The sequence below is a fragment of the Gobius niger genome, assembly GCF_951799975.1.
Source record: "Gobius niger genome assembly, chromosome: 1".
Classification (NCBI taxonomy): Eukaryota; Metazoa; Chordata; class Actinopteri; order Gobiiformes; family Gobiidae; genus Gobius; species Gobius niger.
Genome location: NC_136852.1, coordinates 59,965,469 through 59,993,104, shown reverse-complemented (window position 1 = coordinate 59,993,104; position 27,636 = coordinate 59,965,469). Strand labels below are relative to the sequence as shown.

General features: G+C 39.7%; 1 protein-coding gene across 1 annotated transcript; it reads left to right on the top strand.

Moving 5' to 3' along the window:
- The first annotated feature begins 1,896 nt into the window (after positions 1–1,896).
- msh3 (mutS homolog 3 (E. coli)) lies at positions 1,897–27,636 on the top strand. Its single transcript, XM_079560794.1, has 23 exons — positions 1,897–2,109; positions 2,194–2,478; positions 2,549–2,761; positions 2,877–2,993; positions 3,067–3,184; positions 3,294–3,430; positions 4,703–4,869; positions 6,923–7,032; positions 7,555–7,669; positions 7,760–7,844; positions 8,465–8,574; positions 8,935–9,067; positions 11,583–11,770; positions 11,853–12,021; positions 12,102–12,166; positions 12,354–12,470; positions 12,604–12,711; positions 13,341–13,455; positions 14,186–14,343; positions 20,470–20,656; positions 25,763–25,892; positions 25,966–26,131; positions 27,375–27,636. Exons 1-23 carry the CDS (start codon positions 1,981–1,983, stop codon positions 27,496–27,498), a joined length of 3,246 nt encoding a protein of 1,081 aa, XP_079416920.1. The 5' UTR covers positions 1,897–1,980; the 3' UTR covers positions 27,499–27,636.

Below are 27,636 nucleotides of genomic sequence, written 5' to 3'. Positions count from 1 at the left end.
TGAAGCCAGTTCACCTTAAGTAACATCATTTTGGTGAAGCAGTGGTAAATAAAGTAAACTGTACGTGCATATATCTTTAAAAGAACCAACTAGAACTGTGCCACAGCTTGCTTCTCTATTGACCCAAATAGAAAACTCTTTGTTCATCAAGTTTTTTAAGAAAGAAAAATTATATTAAAAATGTAAGCAAATTCTTACCAAAAGAAAGATTTAGGAGGAAAAACAATGCTCTGAAAATCTCCATCCTCAACTCTGGTGACAAGAAGGAAATAAAGCAGAGGTCACAAAGAACTCTGGCCCACTTTCAGTTCCACTTGTTCTTTCAGACCGCCCCACCACATTCCCTCTCCCTATGTGACCGGAATAAGTCAGACTGCCTTTATCCACTTAAAGGCACAAACTGTAGAAATTAACACACAAAGTTAAAGTACACATTTCAAACAACACTCGTGTCGTGAACTAAAGCCTTTAATCTATATCCTATGTTTCGTACAAAAGCAGAACCCAGGATAAATAAAGTAAAAAGACTGTAAAGTAAATAGGGTACATACTGTAAACATTTAGAAAGTAGTCAGTTGTCAGTCACTATTGTTTAAATTAAAAAACAGTGACATGATATGAACTGATTTGAGTTTATTTGGTAAAATGTATGTATATATTAGCCTACAAATTGTTGGCGTGCTTGTTTATTGGAAAGGAAGACAATAAACAATTAGATAAATCAGACCAGAAATGTAGGCTTATTCCCTATTCAATTACAATTCTAATACAGCACGCTGAGTCTTACCCTGATGGCTGCCCGTCTCTCCCTGCACTAAGTATTTCTATAATATTATGTGCAATATGACACTTGAAAAACTACGACGGCCCAATGTCTGCCTGCCTGCACTACTGTGGCATAAACACAAACATATTAAACATATTCCAAAAAAATAAAAATACATCAATCATTATAAGTCATGAAAAATTAATGAATCATTATAAAATAAATGATTGAATCCCATCAAAATACAAATACTATTCACCGAGGATAACACAGGCCTACAGCAAGGGTAGGCAACGTCAGGCTCGAGGGCCAAATCCGGCCCTTCAGCACAGAACCTCTGGCCCGCAAGATGATTTTGAGAAGCATTAACACACAAATCAGAGAGTACTTTTAACATTATAAGAGTTAAATGGGAGAAAAAAGGTAGAAATACGGTCAATACACCCAATTAGGTCATATATTATGTACAACACTGGAAAAAGAATAATCATTTTAAAGAAAGAAATGACGAATCTACTTGAATTAAGAGATTAAACCTAAGGTTTGAGTTGATTTGGTCTGGTCATAGATGAGATAAAACCTCTAGTAGTAGTTATTCTCTTAATTTAGATTATTTTGTGTCATTTCAAGTGAAACACAACTGATTTCAAGTGGATTTTATTCTTCTTCCATTGGCACTAGCATTTTTCTATCTTGGATTAGTTCAAACCGACTCAAATTCAACATAGAAGTAGTTTATCTCATTTAAGATGGTCATGTGTCCAGTGTTGTGCTTTACTTTGGGCTAATAATCAGTGGCTTCGGCCCTTGGTCTATTTACAATAAAGACAATTGTCCCTCCGCCAAGAAAACTTGCCTATAGTATAAAACACCTTCCCATGCACATATTTTGTTGAAGAGTTGTCATTGTCAAGTAAGCACTACGATACTGTTGACCCTTTCAGATCTAGTCAGTGCAAAAAAAACTATTATCTTGCTATTTCCAGTACCGCACCAAAGCAGAAGTTGGCGATAATGCACACCGACAGTTATACCAGTTCCAAGAAGAAGAATGGTTGATTACGTCAGCACACACGTCGGTGTAGTTTACGCATACGGTTTACGCTCTGGCGAACCAGGCAAGCTGCAAAGTATTTTACTTTAAATTTGCAGCTCTGCTGTGACAGCACACCTACGTTGTTCGGTATGTTTGTAGTAAAAGGGTAGGATAAAACATGCCAAAGTCTGTGAAAAAGACCTGCAACGCTCAGAATACCATCAGCGCCTATTTTGGATCACTAAGCCGGACCACTGCATGCAAGGATAAACAAAATGAATCCAACCCGCTGGCTTTTAAAAACAAGGTGTGTAAAACCTATCCTGTCCACAAGCACGTTGCAACCAAATGTTGTGCATGGCCGTCAATAAGCTTACTTTTCATCCTGCAGCACAAACGCCACGATGGCAACAATGATGACCCAGGACGTCCAATAAAACGGTCCAAAGCGTCCTTCAGAGAGCAAGAAGAGCCAAAAGATTCTGCTTCTTTGACCACTAATAGAGGTGTATGCACAAGTACCCTGGGAAAACTGAGAGCTTTCTCCTGCCAAGCAGATTATGCTGATCATAATGACATTCAGAAGGATAATGAAACTTCAGGATCACAAGTTCATGAAAAAAGCAAAACACTAACCGATAAAAAAGAAACGGATGTGGCCACCATAGGATGCTTGGTACTGGTGCAGAAATACACACTACAATATTGAATTTTAAAAGGCATGAGTTTATGCTGTGTGTTTGCAGGGGTTCTCTTTTTCTCAGTTTGCTAAAGTTGGTCAAGAAAGAAAAGGTGCAGAGGTTTGTCCTCAATCTGACAGTGCTTCACCTTCCAGACGACCGAAGAGTGTTTACACCCCTCTGGAACAGCAGGTGATCGACCTAAAGCAGCGTCATCGAGATGTCCTGTTAGCCATCGAGTGTGGCTACAAGTACAGATTCTTTGGAGAAGATGCAGAGGCAAGTCTTTGTTACAGTTATAAATCAATACAGTACCTTTTTTTTCTTTGCCCTTTGTTTTCAGAGCATTTTAAATTATGATTTCTATACAGTTTAGAAACAATTCTCTTTACAGATTGCTGCAAGGATTCTCAGCATCAGCTGCTATTCTGATCATAACTTTATGACATGCTGCATTCCTACACATCGCCTTTTTGTACATGTCAGACGACTTGTGGCACATGGTTACAAGGTACTCTTAGAAGTAGAAAAATGAAGGCTTCGCAGTTTAGTTGTACATTCGGTATTGCTCTGCTCTTTTTTAGGTCGGTGTAGTGAAGCAAACTGAGACTTCTGCGATCAAGGCTTCAGGATCCAATAAGAATGCTCTGTTCACACGAGAGCTCTCTGCTCTATTCACAAAGTCCACTTTAGTGGGAGAAGGTTTGTCTATGTTTTCAAAGTGTTTCTACTCACAATACTGCTGCTTTACGCTTGTGGTAAAACAGGAAGTTTCTTAAAATTCAACAAAATTCACACATTTTCTTTTTAGATGTCAACCCAGTGTGTAGGTTTGAAGACATACAGCAAAGTTGTGATGACATTGGCATGGACCCTCCACACAGCTTCCTACTGTGCATCAGTGAGAACTGGGACAAACAACACAAACAGCTCACTGTTGGCCTGGTGGTGAGTCTGTTTTAATTATTAGAGATAGTAATGATGGTAAATTGTTCTGATTGGTGTTTATGTGAAGACACACACATGTGTGTTTAGGTTTGATCTGTTTTGAAAAATAATTAATTGGATTGTGACAATTGTGTTATGGATCACTACAGCCTTTAAATTGGGTCACAGGTGGTGGTCAATGCTGTAAATTCTACTGGGTGTAGACTTTTATTTAGGCTCAGAGCATAAATGGCAATGAAATAAAATGTAATTTTTAGGCCCGAGCGCCTCAGGGCTGGTGAAGGGGCTCTTAAATCGCAGTGCCCCAAAGTGCGTGGAGGGCAAAGTGCTGGCCTCGCCTCAAACATACACTAATACACTGTTGTCGTGCACGTTTCATGCGCATACACATCTATAGGAAAATTTTGCATTGTAATTGGACAGCAGTCCAAATACACAAAGACAAATTGAGCACAGACGCAATATAATGCAAAAATCAACACTGTTTTTGTACAGAGCCCATTAAAGTCAATGGGCAACTGAGAGAAGTGCCCATCAGTGACCCAGGACGCCTACCATGAGGAAGAATGTGCAAGCACTTTCCGAAAACATACAGAAACAATGTGTCCGAAAGCGGATACACTGTTTTTGTATGGGAATATTATTCTTTCTTTTTTTCACGCCATTGCAATTTTCACCTAGTGAACATTGACCTAAAACTCAAACCTGTTCCGACAAACCTTTTTTTTTTACATTAGAGACACGAGATAGGACCCGGCCAAAGTGAAGTTCAGCGGGAATCAGCTATTTTATTCACGTAAAGTAAAGTTTTGATATTTGAACATACTGAAATATGCTTCAATTTGCACATATTCATTCAAATTCATACAAATTTTTCTCTGAGCCGAACACCTTTTCACTTTGTCAGGGGCTGAGGGCGTGTTAGCAACCCCTTCTAAAAGAATAACTCAATAAAAAACAAAATCTCTGCAATTGCCGTAATATTACATTATAAAATTGAAAAACGACTCCTGAAAGAAACATAAAGGCAGTAGAAAAAATAACACAGTATTCTAAGATTGAGGGAGACAAAGGGCGCCATAGCTGACTCAGCTAGCTCAGCAAGGGCCGATAATCGCCACTTTACGGTTATATTTTGATATTAGAATTGTATAGAATTAAAAACAGTTAAAAGTAGCATCTCTGAGTTACGCCAATTCAATAAGAAGCCTGAGGGCCACCAAAATACGTAGACACCCTTTTTTTAATGAAATTGTTTGTATTTTTTTTCAGGCAGTGCAGCCCAGCACCGGGGACGTCTTGCTGGATAGTTTTTGTGACAGCTCGTCTCGCTCTGAGCTAGAGACCAGAGTCCTGAAAATAAACCCTGTTGAGATTATTGTGCCTTCTGATCTTTCAGAGCTCACGCTCAAACTGCTACACAGCATCACCTCAGCCAGGTAATACTCCGTCCGGCCTCCAGGTGACAGTATCTGCACATTCACACTGTCCCAATCTGCTGAAAATGTAATGAGTCAATTATATGATATATAAATACATAAACTAAAGAACTGAAAATGCATAATGCAAGTTTTTTCTTTTTGAATGAGCCGATGCATCCGCAACTCTATACACCAGTCCAATCGACTGCTTTTAAACAATTTATGTGGCACATCTGTTGGTGAGGATGACAGGAATTCTCCAAAGACAATGACAGATATTCTCCAAAGACAGATTTGGAATAAATATCAATAACAGGCACAAGCAACTACCTACTGGGGTGCACCTATAAGCCCAAGTGTGGCACAATTAAACACAAAAGTTGGAATTCATAATATTACATAATTTTTAACAAACCAACCAGCTTTCAAGGGAAGACAAGATAGATCAGATAAGCTAAAAGAAAGTCTTCTTTATGCCCCTCACTCACTTTATTAAAAATGCTCTACCTGCCTTATTTACACTTTTCTTTTACAATATATTGAGCAATATATATCCTTGGAACTCCTTGGATTTTAGCTTTAGGACATATTGTACTACTTTAACTAAAACCAAATGCTGAAAATTGTCAAGACAAACTTTCAGAATAAAACGGCACACACAGTAAATGACACATTCCTGAAATCTGCTGCCTCCCATTGAGCGCATCCGCACTAACGGTCTGCACAGCGTGTTCGCTCCAGTGGGCTGGGCTACTCTGGAGGGGGCCTGCGATTGCCTTGTGGTGGGAAAATTAAGCTTTTAAAGAAAGGAATGAGGAGTATTATGTTTTTGATAGTGCTGTTTGTGTCCCCCCCTCAGCAGAAAAGCAGCAGAGCAGACTCTTAACTCATATTTATCTTACTCCATGTTTTTTCATCAAACATAGTCTCAGTGTACAGTCCAAATGTATTGCAGTTTTATGTGTTCAGGCTCAAGATGAGTCACAACACATACAACATGGCACTATTACAAATCACAAGAGATTTTCTGGGTGCGATATTTATTTATTTAATTTATTTATTTATTCATTCTGATTACTCGATAACAATGTGGTGGTTGTGGCTTTGAAATAGACTCACTGTATACCTTTCTTTTTTAAAATGCATGATGTTAGTCATCTAAAGAGTGACATAAGGGTTAAATGTACATCAGCATTTTTTGCTGCTTGTGAAGGCTATAGTTTTCATGTCTCTGGGGTGGTCTGGTGATATGGACCCTGGCAACGGGGCACATGTGGGTCTCGGGAGAAATCGGTAATGAGTCCCACTGTGGCTGTAGTAGAAAGGTGCAGTCGAAGCCACACTCCCTGTGACTGTGTGATGGGAATAAAGTAATAAAACTTGTTGACTTTATATTATGTACATGATGCAAATTTTTTAATTTGTTAATCTCTTGTGAATCATTTTTGTGCTTTGTGTCTGGATGGCCTCTCCTAAGGTTTTTAAGGTTTAAACTGATTGACTATCAGTGGAATGAAATGGAAGTTTATTTATTTCAGTGTTATCAATGTTACTTTCAAATGATAGAAACAAATACAACTCACAGGTCTCTCTCATGAGCTATTATAGTGTACAAAAATGTCTCTTCAGTAGGTTACATACTTTTTGGAATACTGACAACCAGCTCATTACTGATTTGTAAAATGATTAATTGCTCCTGTACTTCTGGCAAAACATACTGGCTATTTATTGTTGATATTTGCAACTCCTGCTCCTCCTAATGTGGAGAAAGGTTTTTTTAATGCAAGATAAGGCTGTTGGCAAAGGGTGAGGAGAGGAAAGATAAAGCTTTAGGACTGTGAACCAAAACCATGTGTTTGCAGTGGTTGCCTTGGCAACAACAGAGCAGACAAAGCAAGTCCTTGAAAACAGCATTGCATCTTGTGAATGGGCGATTGAATGGAGCCTGAGAGAGATGTTTCAGAGAGATAGGGACAAGTAAGGAAAACATACGGTGGCAAATGTTCTCAATGTGTTCAATATTATTAGTTGTCTTTTTGCTTATGAACGCTGTCCTGTGATCTCCTCTTAGCCCCCAAGCCGATGACCGTGCTCGGCTCGAGACAAGAGACAGTGCACTCTTTGAGTTCGCCACCGCAATGGACACAGTCACTAAGTTTTACACCCAGAGCCAGGATAAAGGTACAAGTCTGTGCAAAGGTTTTAGAATATCTCAACAATTACACAATGTATTTGATTATTCATTAATGAAAGCTAAGCTGTAAAGATCTGAAAGTACTTGCGACACGATGTTGACCTTACTTCTCACACCAAGTACTTAATCAAAAACAGTATGAGACGGTCTGTGCAGGCCGGCGGTGGTAGTCAGGATTTAAACGACATTAAACTTACTCTGTCTGGAGTTCTATTTAGTTTAAAGCTGCAATATTTTCTACTTTGTATTGATAGTTGAAGCAAATTGGACATGAAGTGCTATTGATATTGATACGCCTGATTTATGAATTAAAGATTAAGGCTTGTTGACTTGGTGTGGAGTTCAGTTCAGATCAGATCTAAAACCAATTAAGAATTCTGTCTTGTTTTGAGAAACATTTTGATTTGCCTTAGAAGATGTTTGTCTCCATCAGTAAAATATTGTTGTGTTGGATAACCCAGAGTAGCCTAGGCTCAAAAATGTGACAATTGTTTGTCTGGTCTCTCTAGATTCTCACTCTCTTTCAAGTGTAGCAGCCTTTGAGAGCCCAGTAATCTGCTGTCTGGGGCCGCTCATCCAATACCTCAAAGAATTCAACTTGGAGAGAGTGCTCAGAAGTCAATGGTGGGTTTACAAAAAAAAAGTTATACCGTAAGTGCCTTTTACAACTTTGTGACTGCTATTGTTTCTCTTTTTGTATGTCCCTTGATGTAGTTCATTTCAGCGCCTTCTGTCTAAATCTGAAGCTATGACACTTGGTGCTGCCACCATCAGGAACCTGGAGATCCTCAGAAACTCGGTGGGGGTAACACAATACATACGATCTGGACAAACATCAAAACCAGAGAGCTTTTGGAAGTTTAGTTCTTCATTTAAGATGTTATACTTAAAGGGACTATACAGAGTTTAAAAATGTTAAAATTACGTATTTTCCTCTCCCTACATGTTCCAGCAATGTCCTAATGTTAAATCAGGTCTGAACTATCATGCACGAGCTTAAAATACAAGGTGCCGTTACATGTAAGACCTGAGGTGGCAGTAGTGAGTATAAAATGACCAACAGTACAAACTTGATAATTGTGCATAAATTATTTTGACCCAATGGCTGTGTGCATGCTTAGCATGGCGGCATTGAAAACCTACCAGAAACTCTTAAGCAATTGATCCTGGAGCGTCATAGAGACCGCTGTGATTGAACGGAAAGGCGCCACGCTGACAACTCATACAGCCTTTAAGTCACAAAAAGGTCAAATGCGAACCAAATAAAACTTTTTAAGAGTTGTTGAGAGACAGCTAACTGACTCAGAAAACAATGGAGCCTTTTTGCTCAGAGTTTCCTGACTCTTACACCTTTATGTCACAATTTTGGGGTCTGAAATGACATTTACAAAGCATAAAAGTGTGCATTTGTTAATGCAGACAGATGGGGCGATGAAGGGCAGTCTGCTGTGGGTGCTGGACCACACTCGTACTGCGTTTGGAAGACGACTGATGAGGAAGTGGGTGAGCCAGCCACTTACGGACCCACAGTGAGTGAGCGACCATATATGTATATATTTTTACACATGCAATGCATAAAAGCCCTGTCATTGTAATCACTCACTTTATATTCTGTGATGATGCCCACGTCTCTGAATCTTCTGCCTTATAGTCTGAAGAATGAACAAAATTGCCCATGTACTTGAATTACTCAAAATGAAATGAATGAAATAGAATCTGCAGATAATATCATCACTAACTGGATATACTAGATTTCCATTTCATTTTCACAATTTCTATTAAAAAAAATCTTACTTCTCCAGTACAAAACCATACAATCCATGCATCGAACATATTATGCGTTTCTTCTCTTTTTTCATATTTAGCTTTATTAATTTGGTTTATCATAGGTCCATCTCAGACAGACTGGATGCCGTGCAGGAAACTCTGGAGTCCGACTCTGTCACATTAACATCTCTCAAATCGCTGCTGTGGCATTTGCCTGATTTCGAAAGAGGCATTTGCAGCATTTATCACAGAAAGGTAAGACGTGACGTATAAGGCAATGACTAATTTATGGCACAGTCTCAGTGTCTAAAGGCACACCCATTTCCCATTTTCCTATTTACAGTAGTTTTGATTAAGGATACACTAATATTGATACGGATACATAAAGAATCAGGTATAACAAGTACAGAATGTGTGTTTTTTTGGTTTAGGACTAGGGTATTGCTTAATGATTTGCCCAATACATTTATTAACATAGTATAGAGCAGGGGTCTCCAACCTTTTTTACCTGGTGAGCTACTTTTACACAACCCGAACATCGGAGAGCTACACGTGCTTCGACAACACTTGTCTAAAATGCGACTTAGGTCGACTACACCCTAGAGAATTAGTTGCCAAGATAGAATTTCAAAGAAAATGACTTGAGTTTAATGCTTATACTTTACAATATTGACCCAACTGTTCACAGATTGTGTTCAGCATGTTCAGAACAAACAGAAAATGCATCTAAAAGTTCAGTTATCATGCATATAGAGATGTAGAAAGTTTTTTCTAGAGCTACCTAGAAAGGCCTGGCGAGCTACTGGTTGCTCCCAAACTACTGGTTGGAGATCCCTGCTATAGAGTAAACTGAGCAAATTTGAATACATTTTGGGATGTCTAATTGTTTTATTTTTTCCATTGACCAAATAATGTGGCATTGGCTTGGTCTTAAATGGATGAATTACTTCCTTAGTCTGACAATTACAGAACAGTGTAGTTGTTGGCGTGAGAGATGATGAGTTTACAGAGCATAAAGATAAAAATGAAGAAATCAATCAATTAAGAAAGACATGATGGGTAGGAAAATGTTCGATAAAATAAAAAGCACAATTTTGACGACTGTGACATATGGCTTAGGCTTTTTGTGTCAAAATGAAAGCTTACCATTTGCAGCGCTCCTTTCTTTGTGCGCTCTTTGATTAACAACAGGGAGCAGTCACCTCTGTGGCACTTACCTGATTGTCTGACACAATCTCATTTCCCTCTGGAGCCATGTTGAAAATGTCACCAGTCTTTGTACCAACTTTGTGTGTATTTCAGCGGGCCTCAGACAGGTGCTTGAACCCTTGTTTTATGTTTCCTTTCATATTTCGTCAAGATGAAAATCCTCAAATGGCACTGAACACACACACACAGGCCCTGAGCTTAATTGTCATGTTGATGTCTGTGGGTAAAAGGGGCTTTGTAGTGGATTATTGGCTAAATTGCAGGAAGGGTCTGCGGCTGTCTGTTTGGCTTCATAAAAGGGCATGGTCGCGGCTGGACACAAGCATTATATCCACAGTATGTGATTAATGCCATAAAGCATGTCAGCGGTGTCCTCATTAACCTTTTATGAGCTGGTGCTCTAGAGCGACATAGGTGAAAGCAGTATAGGTCGATATAACCACCAGTTGCTGTGCCTGTGGTTGTATTGATTGGCCATTATCGTTCAAATGACCACTGCTATATTGCATGGACATTTATCCAAGCCTTTGCATTGACAGTGACGTTGTAAATCTGGTGACTATGGCAGCATTGTAATCAGTAAATTCAGGATGTAAATCCCACAGTGCAAGGTTGTTCCTGTTGTCATGTCTCTGGGAAGGGCCTTTAGCTGTGCCTATATGAATGTGTAGCGGCAGTGGTTATGTCTTTGAAGGTGCAGAATTGTAGCCACTTCACCCTCAGCCTACCTCAGGGCACCACTTTGCGACTTATGCTCCCATATGTATAGCGACTCAAAACAAAATAGTCTGAAATATGCCTTTTTAATGGTAGAGTCAGATTCATTAGTGTCATGCATCTTCCAAGACTTTTTCTCTTGTACCAGGACCCACCTTTTATATAATTACATACAATTATTTATTATATTTTTTTACTGTGAATATTAAAGTTTAATGAGCTAAAACTTGAGGATTCAATTATATTTTCTTTCTTCAAAGGCATTATTTTGCTTTTGATAAATCGTTTATGACTATTGTGTTCCCACATGTGACTCATATAAACAAGACAAAATGTTTATCCATGTGCCAGCATTGTATGAAAAGAAAATGCAAGATTTTTTTCTTTCCTGCTGTCTTCTTTGCAATTTGCACAGCGGTAGGTTTAGAGTTCCTTTTTTTTTCACTTTTGTCACTTTTTCTTTAGCAAGTGGGAACATTTAAAAATATGCACATTTCCTCTTTTTTTCTAAATGGAGTCTTACTTTTGATAATCGCTTTTGTGGGTGATCCACGTAACACACAACCATGGCCTGTTTTTGTGAGTATAATATAGTTACGATTCAACAAAAAAGGCAATGCGCTAACTTAATGGAACAACGTCTGAAATGTACAGTCTGTCACTCCAGGCACGGCTCGGCTTTGGATGCTGCAACCATTTTTTTTTTCAGTTACAAGTACCATTTTTTTGGATTCTCCATTGTGTACATGCAAATTCAAATATACTGCTTAATAGCAATCATACAAAATGTCACCTGTGATATTGTAAAATGCAGTATTCTATTAGCAGTCTGCTGTTTCCCCAGTGCTCCACACAGGAGTTCTACCTCGTCACTAGTGCACTGTCAAAACTCGGACTCAGAATGGAGGCCCTGCTACCAGCCATCCAGTCTCAGGTAACCTCTCCACTGCTGCGGAGCCTCCTGCTGGACACTCCTGACCTGCTGACACCGGTTCATCATGTTGTCAAGGTGCTAAGTGAGAATGCTGCTAGGTAAGCTAGATATAATAAATGTAAATGTCTTGTTTTATTTTATCATTTAAATAATTTTGTAAAATTATAAATAATTTTGCAGATTGGGAAACAAAACAGAATTGTTCACAGATTTGACTGATTTCCCGCTGCTGCAGAAGAGGAAAGAGCAGATCCAGGTAGTCCTCAATGAGATCCAAGATCATATTCATGAAGTCCGAATGGTGCTGAAGAACCCCTCTCTCTGCTACAAGACTGTGTCAGGGCAAGAGGTTGGAGACTTCTTTTAACTTGTCTAGATTACATGCAGTAGATTGCTCTTCTCATTGTTTTTGTTGTCTGCCGTTTTCAGTTTCTGATTGAAGTGAAGCAGTCTCAGCTCTCCTCAGTACCCCATGACTGGACAATTGTCAGCAGGCAAGAAAGTTATTGGTTGCTGAGAACAATAAATCTCATTAGAAAGAGTTTCTTGATGTCACACGCTTTCTGTGCAGTGTTATAAGTGAACCATCTTTATATAAATGAAAATATTGATACTAGTGATGCTGACTTATTTCGAACTTTGTCTGACTTTTATGTACCTGTTTCTTTGTCTTCCTGACAGCACAAAGACCATAGTCAGATATCACTCCTCTTTCCTTGTGGAGCACTACAAGAAGCTGCAGCAGCTCAGGGAGCAGCTGCAGTTGGATTGCCATTGTGAATGGATCAGATTCCTTGAGTATAATGCACATTCCCATAACTTTGTATAGACATGTTAGTTGTACTCAGTTAGTGTTAGTTTCAGTTATAGTATGAATTAAACATGTGCCGCTTTCATCATTTACACTCTGTATTTCCCTCTCTTTCCTCAGCGCGTTTGGGGAGCACTATCATACTATAAAAAGAGCTATTAGTCACCTAGCAACCGTGGACTGTCTCTTTTCATTGGCTGAGGTGGCAAAGCAAGGGAACTTCTGCAGGTGATGTCCTCATAGGATGACCATACATTTCGGTGTGTGTGTGTGTGTGTGTGTGTGTGGTGTGTGTTCTTGTTCGCTTGCGTGCATGTGCATGTGCATGTGTGGGTGCGTCCTATGTCACGTCCTGTCGTCTCAGACAGGCTGTGAGTGGGAGAGTGCTCCAGCTTTGCAGATTGTTTGGATACAATGCGAAGAAATCACTTACATACAGCACTGTGCCTTGTTGGCTTTGGCACATGTGAAAAATGCACTCCCATGCTCTACCTTGTTTTGTACATCTTGACTGGGTTCTGTCAAGTTCTGTGAAATATTGTCTAAAAATCTATAATTGAAATACTTTAAACCCCCAATGTAATGAACTGTAATGAATTGCCGTAAACACTTTTATCACAACTTTCTTGTATTTTACTGATGTGTTTCAATATTTATGCTCTGACAAACAATTGTTTTTGCTGTTCTGGTGTCTCTGCAATTTATTTTCCTAAATTCTAAACTTACCTACCTTGGCTAGTGTTTAATGTTGCTCGGGGGCCTCATTCCACAGAACGCACTTACAAACAATGTATGCATTCTTTTGCTTTGTGAAACTCTTCTGGTTTTGTATGTACATTTTCAGCTTTTTCTTGCAGGCCTGTGGTCAGGAGCGGTGAGCAGCAGATTATGATTCGCGATGGTAGACATCCCATCATAGACCTATTAATGGGAGAGCAAAACCAGTATGTGCCCAATGACACCAAACTTCAGGTACAGAATAATATGCCACATCTTCACACAAGCATTGAAAGACATGTCTTAATAGATATATATGTTTTTTGTTGTACGAGGCTGGTTGTGGCAGAAAGGGTAGTTGACTGCTTTGTTTTTAACACAATTGAGTAAATGCAAAAGTTAAATGAAAAATAAAAATATATAAAAACCAACAACATTATAGTGCACCGGATGCTTGGGTGGTTAGCGTAGCGCCTTTGCTTACCATCCTGATCGCCTGTAGGATGCCGAGGATCAATTGTTTTTTAGGTTTTCACTGCTGATAGAACCGTATCCATGGTTACTATGCTTTCCATTCCAAAAACCTACCAAAAAAACGGAATCAAAAAATGTTATCCTAAAGCATCATAGGCGCCACCAGGACGGAAAGCAAAGGCTAACCACCCATACATCCGCTGGGTCACTGAAAGGTCAAATACGCACTACTCGCTTTTTACTTAAAAAGTGCACCTTCAATACAGAATTTACCACCACCATTGTCCCATCTAACGAATAATTAGAATAAATACACAACACAACGTCATCCACTCTTCTGTGCTCAATTATGAAGTGGGTGTAGGGTGATCTTGCACATAGATGCATGAGCCAAATTTTAAATCCGCCCACTGCCTCAGACGTGCACGACAGACTGCAAATATCTTTGCTGCGTTTTCTTCCCATGTGCCTTGCATGTGTGACACGTTTTGTCTGCCTCTTTCTTCGCCAGGGTGATGGCAGGAGAGTCATGATTATCACTGGTCCGAACATGGGAGGCAAGAGCTCCTACATCCGGCAGGTGGCCCTCATCTGCATCATGGCACAGATGGGCTCCTACGTCCCAGCCTCTGAAGCACAACTGGGTCTCCTCGATGGCATTTACACCAGGTGAAAACACACCCACCTTACTTTTTATGAACTATTATTGATTGTTTTGACATTTTTTATTTGTCCAAACATCACAAAAGTTGCATATTTAACAGTAGCTATAGCTATAACCTTAGCCTTTGTGAGTCTTTACGAGTGGAGCAGCCGTAGATTCAATGTAGTTATAGCCTTGGACACAAATGAGCAAAGTGAGCAACAAACAAATGTAGGGTGCAGTGCACAAAGTGATTAGTCCTAATGGCTGGCAGATGTGTGGAATTGTCTTTTTGTGTGCTAAGCATGTTCTTAAACATTATCCCAGTGGGAGGCAGAGACTTGTATGTACAGCATGTTTCTGCCCTTTTCTCATGCTATACCACCCCGTTAAGTATTTGCCCCTTTCCTGACTACACAAACACACACACAGTGAGAACCAGATGTTGTTGTTTTTTTTAGGTCAATTAGAATTTTAAATATTATTTCATTTGTCAAATTCCAGAATAATGAGTGATAGAATTTTCTACCCATTTTTTTTTATTACCTTTTACAAAACCAAAGGTTTACATACATTTAATTTTTATTTGGTAGAATTGACTTTAAACAGTAGAACTTGGGTCAAACGTTTTGGATTTCCTTCCACAAGCTTCTCACAATAGTTGGCAGGGATTTTGGTCCATTCCTCCAAACAGAACTGGTGTAACTGAGCCAAATTTGTAGGCCACCTTGCGTGCACATGCCTTTTACATTTTGCCTTACATTTTCAACTGGACTGAGATCGGGACTTTGTGATGACCTCTTCAAAACATTGACTTTGCTGTCCTTAAGCCACTTTGTAACCAGTATTGGCCATATTGATCGGGAATTGTCCATTTGGAAGACCCATCTGCGCCCAAGCTTTGACTTTGTGGTTGATGTCACATATTGTTCTTTCTTCATGATGTCATCTATTTTGTGAAGTGCACCAGTCCCTCCCGCAGCAAAACTGGTCTAAGTGTAAATGCCCAGCTGTAAAGCTTAAAGCCTGGAAGTGACAGACCTTCATCTTTTTTTTGACACTGCATTGTTTTTGTTTTTTTCCCCATTAACAACATATTTTGTAGCAGATCTCAGCTTCAGTATTGACAGGGAGGAGCAAGTGGTATCATCAAACTGATTATCATTTTAATTATTACGTGACTGCGAAGTGAGTTTTTAATTTTAGACCACCTGTCTAAATCAAGACCAATTTTGGGAGGAGTTTTGTCAAAGTTTTGTCACTCCAAACGGCTGAAGGCCTTCATTGCTTCCAAGGACAGTACAGCCCCATGTGACTTTGTACCTTCAACTTTATCAATTACATGTTTAAGCCTTCGAACATTGTCAGAAGCCCTTGAGGTCACAAATCCAGTTTGATCACAGTGCACTAATTTAGGGATACATTTACATCCCAATGGAAGCCCCCTGCCAAGACCGAAACCTAATCATATTTAACAATAATGGTCCAAGTAGTGACCAGAATGTGCGGTACACCTCTGGAGGTATACCATCCGCCCCCCGGAGATTTACTCTTGTTCATCTCCTTAAGTGCCAACTCACACTCTGTCAATGTGATGTCCTGCTCCAACTCATTTGACTCATTGTGAGAGAGATGGGGTAATTCTACAGACTCAAGAAATGTTTTACATGCTTATTGAACACAAAGGTTCTCTGAACTATAGAGCGATTCATAAAAGGAAGAGTGAACGTGGAGTTCACAATTTTAGAATCCGAATGAATAACCCCATCTTCTGTTCTAACATAAAAAATATCTCAAACATGCTCATCAGTCTTAAGCCCCATAGTTGACAGGCCTACCAGACTGAAAAAATGTCTGTCTCATCTTTTACATAATAAATTCTGATCGGTACCTTAAAATTTTATTAATTTATTTTTTGACTAACTTCTATGTATTTTGTATTTTCTATATTTTTTCTGTAATAAAGAGTCAAAGAAAGGCATGAGAAGAAGGTGATCCGAGGCACTATGACTTAAATAAAAATCCTTTATTATAACTGGGACATGGTCGAAACGCATCGGTAAAGTGGTGTCCCAGTTATAATAAAGGATTTTTATTTAAGTCAGAGTGCCCCAGATCACCTTCTTCTCAAGCATCAATTTTTGGACCTGGATCCTTGAAGAGCACCTGCGTAAAAGTGTATGATCCACTTATTTCTTTCTTCTTTCTTAAGGGTGAGCATCTGTGCTTACATGAACATTTCAACAACATGAAACCCATTGCTGCAATGCCTTAGAAGCTAAATGTTGTTCCCTCGTTTCAATCCATATTGTTATCCCACACTGCTCCAAAAATAATTTGATAATCCACCATATCAATGAAAGATTGAGTCAAAAGATGGTAGAAATTTGGCTTATATACTGTATATTTGGAGCGTAAGCAGAAACCAGAGCAATACACAATTTATGTATATAGTAACTATAGCATATATTAGCTATAGCAATTCGCCCCTTTTTATCTGACCATGAATCAACCAAAGTAAATTTTAGATTGCGTTTACAAACCACCAAGACACCTTTTGATTTTGTTGTGCCTGAAGAACTAGCAATGATGGATCTTAGTAGTAAATCGACCGATATCTGCAGACAGCAAATGAGTCTATACACTTCTTTCACAAAAAGTATTTTCTGTGGGATTGATAAAAAATAAAATGAAGGCTTGACATCACATTTCCATGTTCGCGCTCGTGATAGAAAATCTCCACAATATCAATGTGGTTCTGGACTTGCCCCAAAACCCCCCGAAAAACAATTTAAAACACAATAGAAAAAAGAAAACAACACAAAACAATAAAACAGAGCTTGAAGAGGGGGTAACCATTCTCTATATCTACCCTAATTGGTCCTTATAGGAAAACAAAACCTACAACTTAAACAGAACCACACCACCATCATAAAACTTCAACTGTTGTCAAAATCCAATAGTTAACAAAACTTTAAGAAGAAGAAGAAGATCTTTATTTATATAGCGCCTTTCACAGACATATAGTCACAAAGCGCTTTACATGAGACAATTGTACATTCACTCCATACTCGGTGGTGTAAACTACGTTTGTAGCTTCAGTTTCCCCTGGGGGAGACTGTCAGAGGCGCTTTCGCGACTACACATGTCTGCGCCAACGGACACTCTGACACCACCATACATTCACTCACACACATCATTCATCCTGGCCTATTGTGCATGTTTTTAGTGGTAGGGGAAACCGGAGTACCCGGAGGAAACCTACGCAGACACGGGGAGAACATGCAAACTCCACACAGAAAGGCCCTGTCCTGGTGGGAATCGAACCCGGACCTTCTAGCTGTGAAGCGAGAGCGCTAACCGCTGCGCTACCGTGCCGCCATCTTCTTCTTCTTCTTCTTCTTTCAGGTCATCAAAATGATGCTTGTTGCCATTTGGTGACGTCAAGAAAAGTACAGCTGGATATCGGATGCCAATTTTTAGAAATCTCAGTATGGAAAAACAGTGGCCTGTTCCTTTAAGCTGCCATTCTACATGCTTTCTTCTACACCAAAGAAAGTTGTAATATGATATATATTTTTTATGCTGCCAAGGATGGCACGATCAGTTATCGGGTTCAGGGGGCAATTACTTTTTCAAATAGATTTTGATTATCCCCCTTAATTAATAAATGATTTTGAAAGAGCATTTTGTATTTACTTGGGTTGCCTTTGAGCAATTTTTTTTTTTTTTTTTTTTAAGTTTGATGATCTGAAACCTTAAAGTATGATAATGTGCAAAAACAAAACACAGCTGTAAATTGTAGCAACGGAAAAAAGAAGTCAGCAGTGTCAGAGTTCTCAAATAGTATTCAAATAGTGGGATAGCTACAAAACTATAACTATTAATGGAAAATTGACATTGAGTTATTATAAATAAATGTATCAATTACAGTATGATTTTTCATTTCATCAATTGCTCTCATATCTGCCAAGTGCCAAATCATATTTGGTAGAAGGGCAATAAAAATGATTTCTTTAGAGTATTAGTAATCACTCTATGGCGAGCAGGTGTGGGTTTGATGGTGCTTAGATGTCTGATGGGATGTTCTGTCTGAACTGATTCACATTATTGCTTATCAATGAATCCCAAATGAATAGTGTGTAAACTGCTTCGACACAGGCTCCAACTTAATTGCAATATTTTACTGCTAGCTCTCTATGATAGCATCATTTCAGCTCTTCCTGATAGCTCACTTTTATAATGTTTTATGTTTTTCTATTGCTATTGAGACCTGAAGGTTTTGTAGCACATTCTTGCATCTCGTCATGGTTGTTATGGAAACAGCTACAGGAAGCTGCTCAATGTAAAACTGTTTTGAAAAGGACGCTTAATTGACTTCAGCAATGATTATTCTGCTTACATCATATATAAACTCCTGTCATACTCTGTATCATTACCTACAGTGTACTATGAGTCCCAGCAATTGAACCAACTGGGTTTTCTTTGCATCTAGCTTCTTCACAGGCTGAATCTGACTGTGTCCCACAAGATCACACACATTTGCGGTTACACGGGAAAGTGCACAGGTGTTTGAAATCCCCACAGTAACAAGGCAATCTTTTCTAAATTCTGTTTTAATCAACAATGGAGAGAATAAATCTCCAGGTACAGTATGTTATACATAAGTCCAAACACCAGCCAACACATGTAGCATTATGTAGAAAACCTGGGATAGAGAATTGGTAAATGTCAAGATTCAGGAACTAAATTTCTAGCAGAAATTGTTTGATTTTGAGAAGGTTATTGGATTGTTTAATAAATGTTTTCAAGATTAAAACAATGTGCACTTTTGTAGCCTTGTAGCCATCAAAACTGTAGATTTGTTTCTACAGCAAGCTCATTAGGAAGATAATTACTTATGCTGCTTCCAGGCAATTGGTATCTGGGATTTTTCTCACTTGATAATTACGACTTGCGACCTCAGAGCATTCAAACTGAATAAACTCGTATGTAAACAAAACAGCTGGGGTCCACCATTGCGTTCTTCGTCTTGTATCTGAAGTCGCACCACTCTGATCATCTCCGAGTTTACATGCTGTAATTACCACTTTGTGCGTTCCATGGCATTTTTCCTAAGCATAGGTCGGAAATCTACGAGTTACCAGTTGCCTGGAACACAGCATAAGAATAGGGGACCTAAAAGACTGCCTTACTGAGATTATTTTATTTTAGGGTCAATCACTTAAATGTGACAGACCTTAAATTAAATGTAGCATGTGCTTTAAAGTTGCATAGTCTCGGTATATGTGGACACACCCCATTTAAAAGCTCTGAGCATGAACTCCAAAGCCGGGTAGTCCAACAAGCTGTGCTGAGCTGCGGGCTATTGTCGTGACGTGGCACTGAGCCATTCGCCCTCTTCTCTGCATTCACGTTGTGACAATATTTCATCCTCATCCAAACTGGGGTACAGCATCTTGACCATATAATGCCTGAATGAGAAAGGAGTTATTTAGTGAGAAAGCATTGAAGGTAGGGAGACACCTTGTGACTTTTTAGAGCATACATGTAATCAGTACTTCCACAGTGCTTCAGACACGGGTGTGCCACCGGGCTAAGCAGCAACTTAAGTGTAGAATTGGAGTATAAGCCAGCCTTAACTTACTCAAAATCTCCAACTTGTACTTGACTGGAGACAGAGGGTGGGATTTTGTTAGTATTTAGATCAGAGTCTTTGTGCTCATTTTGCTCTCAATTGAATAATCGCCTTGAGAATACAGATACCTTTATGTGTTTTTCCTCCATTTTCCCAGCTCTAACATGCAGTTTCTCACAATGCTATAAATTGGATAATGATATGCACTAGCATGTCCTACATTCATCCTCATGTAGCTTGAGGCGTGACCATGGTTACACATGCGGTACATCTGACTGGCAGGCACTATGTATAAAACCATCAGTACGAATGTAGGTGAGAGAACCTGTTGATTATCAGTTACTAGCTTTAAAAAACTGCTTTAGGTGGGGATGATTTGTCACACTTAATTTTAGTCAACTGTTGCAGTGGAGATAGCAAGTGCCCTTGCATGGTGGGATTCCTTCTGTAACCTCCATTTTCCCCATCAACCTAATAAAAATATATTTTCTTCTTTGGTCTGACTGTAATCTAGAATGGGGGCATCAGACTGCATCTACAGTGGCCGCAGTACTTTCATGCAGGAGCTGAGTGAAGCTTCTGACATTATCTTCCACGCGACTGAGCGCTCAATGGTGATTCTAGATGAGTTGGGACGAGGGACCAGCACTCATGACGGGATGGCTATTGCTTATGCTACACTGGAATACTTCATCACACAAGTAAGTCTCCTAATGGTTGTGTGAACTATACCCATCTGCCCGTATTTTCTTAAAAAAATAATAATACTTGGAGCAGTTCAAGACTAGGCCTGTGTACCGTTAAACCATTCGTTCTCAACCTTTTTACAGTCGCGACCTCATTATAACAGTTAAAGGGGTTCGTGATCCCTGCCCGGGTCACACCTTAAGAAATGGGGACATTAACCTCATAATTCTTTAAAAAAAACAAAGGAAAAAGCATAACAAATAATGACACTCTGGTAAAATAGGACACACATGCTACAATAAAATATGATATTATATGCTAAGAAAAAAATTATTTTATTTATCGAAGATCTAGCAACCCCCAAAATTTGTCTCACGACCCCCTTGGGTGTCCAGACCCCCCCTTGCTGTTCAAGATGAACAAACAATAATACAAAGTACAATCGAATAGATTTACTTTATTGTTGTTGTTATCGGTTTCATGGTTCTTGAAGACAAATATTTTAGTATAGGTATCGGAAAAAGTATGGAATGCACGGTAGCGCAGCGGTTAGTGCTTGTGCTTCACAGCTAAGGCAAGGCAAGGCAAGGCAAGTTTATTTGTAGAGCACAATTCATACACAAGGCAATTCAAAGTGCTTCACAGTTGCATAAATACAAGAAAACAAATAGAATCAATAAAAACATCAACATAAAATTAATCAATTACAGTAAAAGGCGAGAGTGCAGATAAAATACTTTCAGTCATATGCATTGGTAAAAAGAACTGTTTTCAGCCTGGATTTGAACATTGTCAGAGTTGAGGCCTGTCTCACATCCTCGTGAAGACTGTTCCAGGTTTTAGCTGCATGAAACTGAAACGCAGCCTCACCGTGTTTATTATTGACTCTGGGAACCACCAGGAGACCCCTCCCTGAAGTTCTCAGGGCCCGAGATGGTTCATACGGCTCTAACATGTCAGAGATGTACTTTGGAGCTAAACCATGAAAAGACTTGTACACAAGCAGAGCTGTTTTAAAGTCTATTCTCTGAGTGACAGGAAGCCAGTGCAGAGACCGGAGCACTGGACTAATATGGTCGTATTTCCTGGTTCTTGTCAGGACTCGAGCAGCAGCGTTCTGGATGTACTGTAGCTGTCTGATAGCTCGTTTAGAGAGGCCAGTGAGTAGGCCGTTACAGTAGTCTAACCTGCTGGAGACAAATGCATGGATAAGTCTCTCTAAGTCTGGTTTTGACACTATTCCTCTGATCTTAGCAATGTTTTTCAGATGGTAAAAAGCTGCTGATGTTATTGCTTTGATGTGGCTGTTTAAGTTCAGGTCTGAGTCCATGATTACTCCTAGATTTTTAACCTGATTTTTTGGTTTTAGAGAGAGAGACTCAAGGTGACTGACAACACTTTGTCTTTGTGCCTGTGGGCCAAAAACAATGATCTCAGTTTTGTCTGAGTTTAGTTGGAGAAAGTTGTTTTGCATCCACAAACTGATCTGTTGGATGCAGTGACAGAGAGTATCTACAGGCCCATGTTCACCAGCCGTCAGTGACACGTAGATTTGAGTGTCATCTGCATAGTTGTGGTACGACACATTGTTGCTGTTTATTAGCTGACCCAATGGAAGCATGTACAAGTTGAATAAGAGGGGTCCCAAGATTGACCCCTGGGGGACTCCACAGGTCATGGCAATTTTGTCTGAGACACAGTTGCCAATTTCAACAAAGTACGTCCTGTCCTCGAGATAGGACTTAAACCAGTTTAGAGCAGTACCAGAGATTCCCACCCAGTTTTCTAACCTGTGAAGTAAGATCCCGTGGTCCACTGTGTCAAAGGCAGCACTCAGGTCCAGCAGAACTAAAACTGAGACCTTACCTGCGTTGGTGTTCATGCGGATATCATTTGTCACCTTGATCAGAGCTGTCTCAGTGCTGTGGTGGGGCCTAAAGCCTGACTGGAAAGTATCAAACACATTGTTAGACAGGAGCTAAAAGGTCCGGGTTCGATTCCCACCTGGACGGGGTCTTTCTTTGTGGAGTTTTCACTCCGGTATCCCCTACCACTAAAAACATGTCCAATAGGCCAGGATTAATGACAGTGTGTTTGAAAGTGCGCATGGGGGATGACGGATGGTAATTAGCTTAAGGCTACAATCTGGTGTGGCTTGTTCATTAACATGCACTCCCTACCAAATAAACCAATAGACTAAACTATTATACAGGATTGGTGTCATTAAAGTACTGGTGTCTAAGGAAATGTAATGGCACCCAGCCCTATTCAAGACATTGATTACCTTTTGAGTTTTTTTTTATGTTTTATCTTGCTTAAGTGGTCAGACATGCAATGATTTGCTCTCTGTGTTGGGATTTATTTTTGAAATGTTAACTGAAAATGATGGTAGACTGAGCAGAACATGATTTGGAAGATTTCCAAGGATCTGTTGCATCACAATATTGATTTGTCAGAAAACCATTGCTATTAATGGAGAGGGTTTCAAAGAACGCTGCAGTTAAAAATCTGCTGGTCAGTGCATGCCCATCCTCCTCCTCCTCCTCATGTACACCACTGCTCCTCCTCTGACTTGGTTGTTATAGTAACACACAGTTTCAATGCTCCCAACACTCACCTGAGAGAAGTTAAGAATGCAGACAAGTTTTATAACAGCTCTCAAAGAGTCAACCTTGATGTAGATGGAGAGAAGCAGAGCTGAGAAAAGAGACAAAATAACCCTGTCAAAGGTTTTTAAAACCTCCACAGGACACATGCATTATACACATGTAATTGCAAAGTCCAATTGAATAAAGCATGTATATCTTTGGCCTTGCACTAGAGGGTTGACATCAGGGCTTGACATTAGCATTGGGCTGTGGTGGGTGATGCTCCCATTCATTTTCCTTCTGTGTCCCCTCATTGACATCTGAACATCATTCTACTGTGCTCTAACTCTCCTGCAGCGTTTAAATATTCTCTACTTGAGCTTAATTGTTTTGTCTCGTTCTCAGACCGGGTCTGCGTCTGTCATGTGCCCCAGTATGCGCCAACAGGCGAGTCACAGTGGTTTTTAGGATGGTCCAGGGTCAATTGTTTAGGAGGTTTTCACTGCTGACTGCTCTCACCAGAAAACCTACAAACCAATTGATCCTGGAGAGTTGTATAGGTCACCGTGATTGAAAATAGAGGTGCCATGCTGACCACTCATACGGCCGCTGGGTCATTACAAGGTCAATTACACACACATATAAATGTCTTTTTCACATAAAAGTTGCATAATGCACCTTTAATTTTGAACAACTTTAGCTTTTGGCCCGACATAAAAATAAAAAAGATCAAATTAACAATCGTGCCAACTGTGAAGCGGAGGTGTGTCTATCATAACCAAAAAGATTGATGCCATGCCAATGATTGACTAATTGTCATTATCTTAATTGCATGAACAAGGCTTTTAGTGCGTCCTTGGGTGGTATGCAAATGATTTCCATTAGCCCTTAATCACAGTGTTATGTGAGCTGGTCTGCACGCTTGTGCTCGAGCCACAGTGGAGGTGGACAGCACTGATTGAGGCTATGTATGTCCTCCATGGCGAGAGTGTCTCTCACGAGAGTATCTCGGCGGGTCTGATCTGGAACAAAACAGAATAAATAAGACATGGCCTTTTAACTTTTCATTGACTTATGCATTTTATTGTCAAAAATAGATACTGATTTAACCCATTCTTCAAGTGCCAAATATTTTATTCAAACCTTCAAACAAAAATCTCTTTGAGATCAAAAGTGTCTTTTACAAGAGTGTCCTATTTATGTAAATATATTTTAAAGATGCTATATGAGAACCATGTGGAGTTGTTGAGCCGTTTATCACCTACTCATCAATCAAGCAACACACTCTGACCTACCATGCATAGGGTCTGTTGAAGATGACCCTAATAAGTAAGTTAGTGGTTTAATTGTCTTTGTACAATTGTACAACAAGATTGCATTCAGATTAGAGCATTAACGATTTTTTCGAGGTCTACAAGATAGTGGAAGTCGAGTCGACTCATCATATTAAGAGCAGAGGAACAATGCCTCATTTACATGGAGTACATCAAGTCCACGTCCAAATCCGTCATGTAATAATAGGCTCACATGCAAGCCAGTTTTGCCAGCTTTTTTTCTAAGTTAATATACAATATAGTAGTGGCTTATTGGGCGGCACGGTGGTGCAGCGGTTCGTGCTCTTGTCACTAAAAACAGGTGCAATAGGTTCCCCAGAGGAACGTCCTAATGAATGTCCACAAACGTTAAATAAAGGGTCAAATTTCCATTTTTAACTTAATTTTTAGGCGATGCTCAGTGTGACCTGCACCTCCAGAAACATTACATAGATCCACGTCCTCTCCCCTCTCTCCTCCTCCATTTGTCTCGCTCTCCTCCTGGCCTCCTCTGCACTCCTTTGTACTGTAGGATCATCTTCCTTGTACATCCAAGGTCTGAAGTAAATTAGCTTTCCTGTCCTGTCTTCAGCTCACTCATATCGGCTGAATATGTGCGCAAGTGACTATGCAGGCGAAACTATATGAGTGGCAGTTTTCGCCATGATTAATGCTAAAATTAGGCAAGGAGGGAGAGAGAGCTCAACATACGACTACTCGACTCATCTAAATTGTGGTCGACTAGTGCCAGTTGACTAGTCTGTTACCATAATGGGCCAAGTTACAGTTTAAAAAAAAAAATATATATTTATGGATCTAACATGACAGCAACAGACACAACGCCATCTTTCGATCAAGCTTTAGTCTGTGTTCTAAATAGTTTAGCTCGAAAATTAGTGGGTACGCCATACGTCATCTGATACAATGATACGATTGGCTATGGCTACGTGCAGACACATATAATAGACATCCTTAGTGTTCAATAAACGGCTATGAACGATCGTAAACCACACCTCTCCTATGAGAAAATGAATTGGTGGTCCCCAGACTAAACATAACTTGTGATATTTTGTCTGGCGATAGCCAGGCTACAAGTGCGTGGGGAGTGGGTGAAAATCAGAGCAAGAGCAGACATTATAGGTGTCCCCAAACAAATCAAAAGTGAATATGAACATCTGACTGCCTGTGTACAGTCTTCAAAATGTTTCCCTGTTTTTAGGTTAAGTCCTTTACATTGTTTGTGACGCACTACCTTCTTCTGAGTGAACTGGAGCGGCTGCATCCTCAACATGTCTTCAACTGCCACATGGCTTTCCTGCTAAATGAACCAGATGTTGCCCTTGCTGATAGTAAGTGTATGCAATGAGTGTTAAATGGGTTTGTGGTCCAGTTGCTTTATTCTGATGAGACTTTCTGTACTAGATGATGTTCATCCCGAGTTCATCACCTTCCTGTATCAGTTAACTGGAGGAGCTGCAGAGCGGAGTTATGGCTTGAATGTGGCACGGCTGGCGGACATTCCTGATTCTATTCTGCAGAGAGCAGCTCATAAGGCTCGCGAGTTGGAGAATATGGTCCATAACAAGAGGTATGACAACCACTGGCATACTTATTCTGTTACGCACCTCATTTGTATATGTTCTCACAAATAATCAATACAGTTATGTTTATCTTGTCTTGTTATTTATTTAAACAAAATGAGTACACGCAGGGTCCATACCGGGGTCTCCAAGCCCCTTTACCTCAGGGTTTATACAATACACATTTATTTTATTGCCAATTTCAATGCCCAAACACCATACTTCAGTGCCCCATAGGCACATAATTTACCTCTGAAGATTTACAAACATTTCATGAAACACAGGAAAGCCAACCGGACAAAACAGGCGGTCCTTCAGCAGAAAAAAAAGGAAAATAAATAAATAAAAATGTGGCCAAAACTACAGCTCAACATGCCCTAAACCACAACCCACAAAAGTTGTTGAGCAGTGTCACAACTCTTCAACAAATTCAGATTAACTGCCAGTTTAAATCCATTTCAATGCTTCTTAAACACATTCAAGGCCTTGCTTTCGGCACACTTCATTCAATGACCCGCAGTGGTTCCTAATGCCCCGCGAAAACCCTGTACCTCACTGTGAGAAAAAAACATCATAGAGCTACTCCTGCTTCGAAGACACCTTTGTAACTATGCAGTTAGACCCCCAGTAGGGCTTGTAGCCAGTAAATTTCAACAACTGTGACACAAGCACCATCTACAGGGACAATGAAAAAAAGATTCACATTACTCAAACATGAATTCTATTTGAACAGTGTCTATATCCCCCAAATTATTTGACAGTCCTTGGTTATTCAAAAAGCGCAGGAATGAAACCACATGTTGCTCTATATCTATGCTATATTTTGCAAAATATCTTTATTCTGTCTACTGAACTACTACTCGGGAGATGTTTTGTAAATATTGGCCTAATATCTACAGATGGAAATGAGCTATCTGGTGCTGTACATTTGTCTCTCTGAGTGCAATGTTTCTGTACATTGACCCTTAAACAAATATTAAAGTTGTAAGAGGAGACCTGAAGGGAGGATGAGAGCTGTCTTTTAGTCAGTAATCCTCACCATATGAAATACCTGTCCTCCACACACCATCACTCTAATCCCCCTATATGAAATGTTTGTCCTCAGAGTGAGGCCATGCTTAGTCCAATAAAGGCGCACAGAAAAGATTAGGTTAAAGGCACATATAAGCCTCCCTCCGGACCTGCACTGACTCATTTGAGCTTACAAGAGTTTAATTAACACTACTCTAAAAGTATTATCTTGTTTTCTAGGAAGAAAAAGAACATTCTCACAGATTTCTGGAAAATTTCTGACAAATCTGCACTGATGGAGTGGCAGATGTTGAACCACTCTGCCGCCGACAAGCGCAACACTAACCCGGAACTTTCTTCTTGAAGCTTGGTTAGTATAGACTCTGATAGATTTGGAAGGAAGATTTTTAAATGGTGTTGGCCCTCTTGCCATGTAACATATGGTTCAGCTCAGATTAATGATGAGTTATGTCTCACTTTTCCACATGTACAAACAAATAAA